This window comes from Typha angustifolia, chromosome 6 (assembly GCF_048772165.1).
Source record: "Typha angustifolia cultivar Huaian chromosome 6, ASM4877216v1, whole genome shotgun sequence".
NCBI classification, from domain to species: Eukaryota; Viridiplantae; Streptophyta; class Magnoliopsida; order Poales; family Typhaceae; genus Typha; species Typha angustifolia.
Genome location: NC_133244.1, coordinates 8,605,724 through 8,615,628, shown reverse-complemented (window position 1 = coordinate 8,615,628; position 9,905 = coordinate 8,605,724). Strand labels below are relative to the sequence as shown.

Sequence of the window (9,905 nt, the reverse complement as noted above, 5' to 3'; positions counted from 1 at the left end):
GAGATACAGTAGCTGTCAGAACGCATACGTGGCTCAACCAATCACTTAATGCCAATTAATCTCTCTTTCTCGCTACGCCCACTTCCAGTGGCACACGTGGCGGGGCCCAGTTAATAACTCGGTGTGTCAACTGTCAACGTGGTAATCCAGGTGACACCGCTGTATCTATGTATGCGGGACCCAACGGGCTGTCATCGTTCTGAAGGGCGGTTTTCAGACGCATACGTGGGAAGTATGAGGACGCTCGGACGATATCATCATCTCCCTTCGGGTGGGAATCGGAGGCTTAAAGAGGAGGGACCGAAGGAGGAAAGGGAGTGGAAGCCGCTTTCCGACTCGTTCGTTCCACGCCGGCGGCTCGCTCGGTCCACGCGCCTTGAAGATTCGTGCTCCCTCGGATCATCGATCGCAGCGCGACACGAATCTCGCCGCGCATTGGACGGTTATTTCGTTATCGGGTGTCCTCCCAACCGCTTCAAAATAAATCCCTCCAACAACTCCTCCCTCTCTCAATTCTATTATAAAGGGTCGGGATAAGAGAGGGTGAAGTGAAGAGAAGAGAAGAGAGACAGACAGTGAGGGAGAGAGAAATGTGTGGGATCTTTGCGTACTTGAACTATAATGTGACAAGGGAGAGGCGGTACATCCTCGAGGTCCTCTTCAATGGCCTCCGCCGCCTCGAGTACAGGGGATACGACTCCTCCGGGGTCGCGATCGACTCCGATCTCACGACGGTGGAAGGAAACCGGATGGGATCCCCGCCGTACGACGCGCCGCCACCGCTTGTGTTCCGGCAGGAGGGCAAGATCGAATCACTCGTCGGATCCGTCTACTCCGGTGAGTGGGATCTGAGTTGGGGTTTGTTTTAGATTTCTGGTCCGTGTTTGCTTCCTTTCTGCTTGGATTTTGGATTTCTGAAAGGAGGGATTGTATTTGTGATCTTGGGCTTTAGATATTTGTTTCGTGATGAGATTCGCGAGGAAGTTATGTCCTTCGTGTTTCGCATTTTATCCTCCATTTGGCGCTATTCCGGATAGATCTTAGCTTTAATAGTGCAATTGGATTATTAGATTGGAAAAGGGAATTTGGTGGAGTGAATCGTTGTTCTTATTCAGAGTTGGTCGATTAGTAGAATTAGGGGGAGTGATGGATGCGATGGGTGATATCGAAAGTTATTCATTTTTGTTTTATGTATTAAGTAGTTTTTCTGGAACTTTTTCATGTTTGTGATGTTATTTTGGTATTTATAGAGGTTGACGCGATGGATATAAACCTTGAAGAACCATTTCTTATTCATGCTGGGATTGCACACACGCGATGGGCTACTCATGGTGTACCTTCTCCCAGAAATAGTCACCCACAATCTTCGGGAGCATGGGACGAGTTCTTGGTTGTTCATAATGGCATCATTACTAACTATGAGGTTTGTTCATTCTCTTGAATTCCCTCTTCTAAGGATCACAAGTAAACTTCTATTTCCATTGTCATCAAGTGATGCATTGAGTATATTCTTTTAATAGATTAGAGTATGCTCATAGTGGGCATGAGATTACATTTGCAGTTTGACATGCATGCTTGTTACAGTCATTTGAAGTTTCGGATGAATGACTTGCCATGCTGACTTGTTTAGATATCAGGAAGAGCCTAACCTTCACAAGTATAAGTTTCAGATGCATGCTTGTTTTACAGTCATTTGAAGTTCCGGATGAATTACTCGCCATACTGACTTGTTTAGATATCAGCAAGAGCCTAATCTTCACAAGCATAAGTTTCTCTCTTTTCCTCTTCAGGTTTTAAAGGAGACATTAGTTCGGCATGGTTTTACTTTTGATTCAGAAACTGACACAGAAGTCATTCCTAAGCTTGCAAAGTTTGTGTTTGATAAGGCTCGTGATGGAGAAGGTACTTATGACTTTGTGTTTGTTTATATTCTGATGGTTAGTTGTTTGCCAACCTCATTGAACCTAGGCAACTATTTATTATGGTTGTTTTACTTCCGTTTTCTTATGGCTTTGGCTTCACTCACCTGCATATATTGCTGGTTGCATGTCCAGGGTTAATCTATTTTAGTAACTTTGGTTGACATGATCAAATTCATTTCATAACAAACTCGCAAGTAGTCCGTCTTTTACATTGTTCTCTTTGCAGGAATGGTCACTTTTAGTCAAGTTGTTAAAGAAGTCATGAGGCAGCTGGAAGGAGCATATGCGCTTATCTTTAAAAGCTCACATTATCCAAATGAGTTGATTGCCTGCAAGCGAGGCAGCACACTGCTCCTGGGTGTCAAAGTAAGTACATATAGTATATGTTGAGATGGCTAAACAGAAATCTCGAGAATCATTTTGTAGCTCTATATTCCATTTGAGCCCGAAGAAGTTGCTTGCATGCTTCCAACTTTGCATTTTTTAAGAACATTTTAGTACAATTGAATGCCTTAAATAATTAAATTCTGGACGATCGAATTGATATCAAATTCCTTCCAATTTTCTGTCATTTGGTTGGTATAATCTTCCTTAGAACATATTACTTTTTTTCTTTCAGGAACTAAGTGGTGAAACTAGTGGAACATTATTTCATGATGTAAAAGCCCTTACGACAAATGGAAAGCCAAAGGAGCTCTTCTTTTCAAGTGATTTATGTGCTATTGTGGAACATACAAAAAATTATTTAGCGGTTGAAGATAATGAAGTGGTGCACATTAAGGTACTAAATTCTTTTGAATGTTCATGTTGTTTAACAAATAATGCTTATCGGCCTGTTACTTTCTTCCCATCCTAGTCTTCTTACAGAATATCAAGTTCCTTTTTTCTGAAGGATAACACTTTAATATCTTCTTGTCTTTTACATGCAGTAGTTGTCATTTTTTATGGATGAATATTTGTAGTTGTGAGATAAACCGTGGTAGTCTCTTTAGATTGGTTTCAGTATCACTCTTTCAGATCTTGTCTTGTTTGCATAAACACTTTAATCTCTCAGCAAGAAGAGATTGACATGTATATGTCCAGATTTTCTTATGTGTACCATCATCAATCTACAAAATATTCTCATACCACCTTCACCTCAATTTTTGCCATCACTTCTTCATTTGTTGGTCTGCTGTTATGTCATCTAGAATGAGGGTTAAAGGATTCATACGAATTTCACTTATCATCCTTTAATCGTTTCCCTTATCTTAAATACTTGATCGCTAGTCCTTGTTTCTGATCTTACCAGGACGGCAGTGTATCAATTCTCAAGTTTGACTATGGTAAGGAGAAGCCAGCATCAGTGCAGCGAGCATTGTCTTTTCTCGAGATGGAGGTTGAGCAAATAAAGAAAGGAAAATATGAACATTTCATGCAAAAGGAGATTCATGAACAACCACATTCTTTGACTACATCAATGAGGGGAAGGCTCAAAGAAAATGGTGTTAATTTGGGTGGGCTCAAGGATCACTTGAAATCAATCCGGCACAGCAGAAGGATCATTTTCATTGGTTGTGGTACAAGTTATAATGCAGCATTAGCTGCAAGACCATTTGTGGAAGAGTTATGTGGTAAGTTTGATTTTATAAACATTTTTGTATCTGATCAGTTAAAATTATTAGGCTATAGATTCATTCTGATTATTTTCACCTTATTCTGGTAAATAAGGTATACCTGTTACGATGGAACTTGCAAGTGACTTGCTTGATAGACAAGGTCCTGTATACAGAGAAGATACAGCAGTGTTTGTTAGTCAGTCTGGGGAGACTGCAGATACTTTACTTGCACTGGAATATGCTCTAGAAAATGGGGCACTGTGTGTTGGCATAACAAATACCGTAGGTAGTACCTTAGCCAGAAAAACACACTGTGGAGTTCATATAAATGCTGGTTGTGAGATAGGTGTCGCTAGTACCAAGGTAATTATCTTTTATCTTACATTTTATGCTTGATACATTTAGTGCTCACAATTTATGACAGTATTCCCTCATGTTTATCAGGCATATACAAGTCAGATAGTAGTAATGGCTATGATGGCACTAGCTATTGGATCTGACAGAATATCCAGTCAAGCTAGAAGAGAAGCTATTATTGCTTGTCTTTCAGATCTGCCAAGTATGAACTTGTGGATGTTTATCTCATAGGATAGGTTTTGAGAAATTCTCAATAAAATGGTTCGGACAAGATTGATCTCTTTGTATTCTTTGCAGGCAAAGTTACTGATGTCCTCAAACTTGACGGTGAAATGAAGGATCTTGCTGAATCGTTGATAGGTGCAGAATCGCTCTTAGTATTTGGCAGAGGTTACAACTATGCCACTGCTTTGGAGGGTGCTTTAAAAGTGAAAGAAGTTGCACTCATGCACAGTGAAGGTATGCTTGCTGGGGAAATGAAACATGGACCATTGGCACTAGTGGATGAGACTCTTCCAATTATTGTCATTGCCACACGTGATGCTTGTTTCAGGTGAATTATTTTTCAAGTAAACGGGGTTGACTTCTTTATGTGGCGAGAGGCTTTTCCTGAATTAGTTTGTATTTTCCTTTGACCAGTAAACAGCAATCAGTTATTCAGCAACTTCATGCTCGTAAAGGACGTTTAATAGTGATGTGCTCAAAGGGAGATGCATCCGCCGTTTGCCCTAGTGAAACTTGTCGAGCTATTGAAGTTCCTCAAGTTGCAGATTGTCTGCAACCAGTAATTAACATCGTACCGCTGCAGGTATTTTAATCTTTTTCTCTTGCCCATTATCAAAGAAAATGATAATTTTTCTTCTAATTTATCATTTGACAGGCATCCCCAGATTTTTCTTTCTAAGCACAGTACATCTTTTTAAAGTTTTAATCAACATACCTGGCAGAAAAATGAAACCCACTGTATAGCTTCGTTTAGATAAAATTCTTTTGTCTTCAATTTATGATCAGCAGTTATCAAGCGAAGAGTTTCTGCATTCTTCTCTCTCTCTCTCTCTCTCTCTCTCTCTCTCTCTCTCTCTCTCTCTCTCTCTCTGATTAGAAAAGATAGCTAGTAAGCCATCACAAAACTCTCTACAAAGGATCCCGATCTATATAGTTTCCTCATTTTAAGGTTATGAAATAATATGTGACCTTCATCTTCTGCAGTTACTAGCATATCATCTCACAGTTCTTCGAGGTTATGATGTGGACCAGCCAAGGAATCTTGCAAAGAGTGTGACTACACAATGAAATAACTTGGTGAAATTCTTTTACTAACCTTCGGTGCTAGCTAATCTCAGATAGCCATTTGTTAGTTGCAATGGTCTCTTCTCAGGCAGTGTAAACATATATTGATTATTGCTTAACTATTCTTGTATAGATGATACAAATGGTTGTTGTTTCGTTTGTGAAATTTTCTGATTCCTGCATTGAATCTTAGCATTTGTTGGACGTTTTCAAGTAATGCTATATTTAGAGAGGCCAACAATTGTTTATGCATGATCAAAGCTTTTGATAAATGAAAATATCTCAGTAACACCTTAGATTTTGATTATATTATAAAGTAAAAAACCTCTTTTTTATTATTTATAAAATAAAGCATCCTATTTATTAAAATATATCGAGGTAAAATATTTTTATATCTTATAACTTATTCTTATCTCATTTCTATCACGAGATCAACTTGATTGATTAGGTTAATTTGATAGTTAAATTAGGTTGACCTGATAGTTAAATTTAATTATATCCCTGGGCTTTAAAAAAAGACTATTAAATAACAAATAATCTTCTCTTAGAATTTAAACTTTTTAAAAATTTCCTTGGAAAATTGGAAGAGGGTTACACATTGTTCCACAAACATTGATTACTAGTGCCCCGCCATAAAAAAAAAACCCAACAAGAGAAAAATAAGTTGAAATCTGGAAGAGATTGTAGCTGCGATCAGAAGTTGCGGACAATTTTAGCACTCGGAAATTTTCTATTTTCAGAAGAAAAGGAATGAAAAGACGAAAGAAAAATAAAAGTATGTCTACAAGAAACTTACAGAAATGCAATTTTTAACTACCAAGCCTTGGAAATACATGCTAGAAATGACCACTGACAAGTGACCGCCTTTAAAGAAATGCGAATATGAGAACTTGAGATCCAGAACGTATGATCAAAGTAATCTGGTGTTGTTACCAACTCTGCATTCGCATGTACATAAGCTCCTTGATTCTTTCACCACACGCTGTGACCGCCGTGTGTGCAACTTGATGTTCACCAATTTACCAGAAATCTGATACAAGGTTCAAAATTAGAATGGAATCGCCTATCGCCCACACAAGGATGATGCAAGTCAGAAACCAATGTCGATAAAATGTTGACAGACAAATTCTGAAAATTAGGATGGGAAAAGTAATACCATTCTCCATGTTAAATCCTCGGGTCCAAGAGGCTGAGCAGGACTTGAATATAAGAAGTGTCTGGAGTACTGGTAAAATGAATTACAAGAGATACTTAGCACATTAGATAGATGAATGATTCCATTTCTTTTAGGTTCGCTTCTGTCAAGATCAAAGGCAACATGAGCAAAAAAGATTAACTGGTTCACAAACCTTGACAAGGTTAGCTTGCATATCTCTGATTCTTTTGGAATCGATGCCCCGGAGGTAGTTCACAAGCCACCCAGGTTGTACAGCATCGCTTGATGAAACGAATAATGCTATCTGCACATAGCATCGGGAACAATCAGCATCATATACCAAGGGATTAGTCTCTCCTCATGTGCCGATGATATATATTTTGAGTTTCGCTTTATTTGTGCTCATTGTAAATCAAGAGTTCTCAATATGACAATTTATGAGTTGAAATAATATATTGAAAATTTGGATTGGTTGCTTGTCAGAGATGACTTACTAACTACTGCAGGTCAATCTTCACAGGTATTAACAAACAACCTGACAAGGAAAGGCTACTAAGACCTAAGATATCAACAAATGCATGTAAGGCACACTTACCTTTCGGTAATCAAGTATCCCTTCAAAAGGAAGCTCCAATTCATCACTGACTATGACAGGAATACACCCACTGACAACTGCATCAAATAGTCGAGCAGAAGATGGTGTATCTCCAGCTGGGCTCAAGCAGAAGAGAGATCTGCCCATCATTCAACAAGTTAGTAGGAAAGCCTCCATCACTATAAGTTTAGAAGTTCAGAAGTTATAAAAATGTTTACTTGCGCATTCCGTTCTGTGCTGCTGCTTTCCCTGCTTCTCCAGAAGTTCCCTCTTCTATGATAACACCTTCAGCATCATGTAGTTCCATCACAAGTTTACTACGAATCTTTCCTCCCTAAACAGAAAGATGCAAGGAAAACTCAAAACTCCAGAATTTGGAAATTGCAAGCTCTTATACAAACACATTTAGCAACTAAGTTGAATATGTTCTGTACGGGACAAAAATGATACAAAAGACAAACTTACAGCATTTCTTTTAAGTCTTCCACGAAAGAAGAGCAATGTGCTTCTTTTGGATTGAGTTTCTAATAAGCAACGGTCATCACAGAAGTCAACATTTGGAACATATGGAAGGATAAGGTCTTTTTCCAACCACACTTCCCCTGGCTTGTACCTGTAATTTCCAAGATTAATTTTTTTTCCATTGTGATTTGATTCACTTAATAGATTGTTATACCAAAATGCAAAAATCAGAACCAGTTTCCAGTGGAATCCATATCAGGTAGAAGCCATATTGCTTTCTTCATGAATCTGCGAACAGACTTGAAAGACCAAGGGTGATGAACAGGAAGAACATGATCCCTTCCACCAGAACGTTGCCAGGCAGGCTGGTCCATCACCCATTTCAAGGCTTCCTAAATTATCAAAATACTACAAATAAGATATTTCTCCAATATAATAAATCCAGATTTCTAATACACTGGTGTGAGACATTTTCCTTGTCTGTTAAAAAACCCCAACAAAGAATATTATAGTAGTTGAATTTACGAATATTATGAAAGTAGGCAGTACCAATCTTTTTTCCATATTTTCTTGGTTGACTTATCATGTCTCTCAAATAAGAAATTCCAATTCGTATCATGTTCAACTTTTTCTAATAACAATGGTCAAAGTTCTTATTACTTCAAAAAAAAAGATGAACTATAAAGAAATCCAAAATTACGCACATGAAAACCTGATATCTCAATAAATAACATAGCAAGTTGAAAGCATGACAAGTAGTCAATGAAGAACAAATGACTTCTATAACACCTGATATCTCCAATTCTTACCAGAGTTAATCAAAGAATAACTAAAGCAGGTAGTCAAGGAAAGGACATTGGAGATGCCAAGTATTACATCAAGTAATTATAAAACTTGTCAAACTTAAAGATTTGCAACTCTTATTTATTGTACTGAAGACTAGAAGCATGTAGGAGGAAATGTCTATGTTCCATTAAGCATTGTTTCTATATCATTAATTGTTATCCTTTACTAACCTTTAAATGTGCAGAAAGAAATCCATATAATTTCCCGTGTGACTTGATTCCCAGGAAATATTGATGTAAGAATGATTAGAGCTTAGTTAATTTTGTATGAAAGAAATTTCCTATTTAGGATCACAAAGATAGTGGAAGTGTGGAGCCATGATAAATTGCCTAATCTTAATAAGAGAGACAAAACTATTCTTTCTATACTTCAACAAAGCTTCAATTAATTTGCCATCCTAACATTTCTAATATTATAACTCAAATAAACCTTGGGAGATGCTCCCACACCCTGTAAAGCGCCTTGCATTGCTGCCTCTCAAGTAAAAAGTAGCTGATCGTCGTGAAGAATGGTATATAGAAAATGTCTGCCTCCTCTTGTCGATTGACCCTGATAACATTCTTCAGCAACCTCTCTGATTCAGGAGCAATCAAGTCTGCCCACAGCCAGTAATCAATAGAATGCTGCACATACATAAAAAAAAAAGAACATTTTTATTCTCTGAATACCCACGAACACCAAGTAACTTTGTTTTAGACTTTGAAGGTCACTAAATTCCTATAAAGAACTTATCTTCTACTGCAGCAAAACTCAAAATTTGCTCTTTTTTAAATACCTCCGAAATTAGATCTCAATTCTGATTGAGGACTAGGAAGCTACCTGTTCTATCAGTCGATGCACGGGGCTCCCATTTGACGTCAAATTGGTGGTCTCCCTATACGTATCCCTAAAAAGCCGCAGCAGATCGTAGGTGAACTTGGCCGGCATCTCGTACACGTAAACCCTAACCACCGACGACGACGCCCACGGATCCGCCGGATTCCCGTACATCCTCTCCGTCTCCTTCTCCCAGATCGCATCGTCGAGCGCCCCGGCGGCGGCCGAGTCCACCAACCCCTGGCGGACCCTGGAGGACAGGAACTTGTCGAGGGAGGCGAGGAAGGAGTAATCGGGGTTAAGATGGTTTCGTCGGGGGTGGGAGAGAGGGGTCTGTTGGCTTGGGCCACGGGCACAGCGAGAGGAAGAGAATGAGGAGAGGAAGAAGAGGGAAGCGAGGGCGAGGAAGGAGAGGGAAGCGATGAGGAATGGGGAGGAGAAGGGGAAGGAATTGAGCCTAGGGTTTCCGAAAGGGAAGTGCTTCCCCGCCATGGCTGCCGAGGTTTCTCGAGAGATAGAGAAGCGTCGCAGTTTACCAATTGATGCATATATTTAACCTCTCGTAAGGATTAAAACTTTCTCATCCAAATTTAACGCAGAGACTCCAAAAACAAATATAAAAATTATCATAATCTTCAAATTTAATTTAATTTTAATTATCAATTAACATAGGATAATTTAAAATTTTACCCTCAATTCTCAAAGCTATTATTTATTTGAATAAAACTTATATTTAACATAATTAAGTAGCGTAACAAGGATTAAAAATACTTCTTCTCCCAAACAACATAAGATAATATATATTAGAACCTATTTGTAAATATGGCAACAAATTTAAAAGAAAATTAAACTAAACAAATAAA

General features: G+C 38.5%; 2 protein-coding genes across 2 annotated transcripts; one reads left to right on the top strand and one right to left on the bottom strand.

Moving 5' to 3' along the window:
• Positions 1–330: 330 nt before the first annotated feature.
• LOC140761020 (glutamine--fructose-6-phosphate aminotransferase [isomerizing] 1-like) lies at positions 331–5,354 on the top strand. Its single transcript, XM_073098182.1, has 11 exons — positions 331–837; positions 1,251–1,423; positions 1,791–1,902; positions 2,149–2,288; positions 2,542–2,703; positions 3,214–3,535; positions 3,633–3,883; positions 3,965–4,079; positions 4,175–4,430; positions 4,517–4,685; positions 5,087–5,354. The coding sequence occupies exons 1-11, from the start codon at positions 591–593 to the stop codon at positions 5,168–5,170; spliced, it is 2,031 nt and encodes a 676-aa protein (XP_072954283.1). The 5' UTR covers positions 331–590; the 3' UTR covers positions 5,171–5,354.
• A 387-nt stretch (positions 5,355–5,741) lies between these two features.
• On the bottom strand, positions 5,742–9,602 carry LOC140761021 (probable arabinosyltransferase ARAD1). Its single transcript, XM_073098183.1, has 9 exons — positions 9,046–9,602; positions 8,676–8,849; positions 7,615–7,772; positions 7,384–7,531; positions 7,137–7,252; positions 6,919–7,057; positions 6,517–6,627; positions 6,324–6,392; positions 5,742–6,197 (listed from the first exon to the last, which is right to left on the bottom strand). The coding sequence occupies exons 1-9, from the start codon at positions 9,532–9,534 to the stop codon at positions 6,078–6,080; spliced, it is 1,524 nt and encodes a 507-aa protein (XP_072954284.1). The 5' UTR covers positions 9,535–9,602; the 3' UTR covers positions 5,742–6,077.
• Between the last annotated feature and the right edge of the window lie 303 nt (positions 9,603–9,905).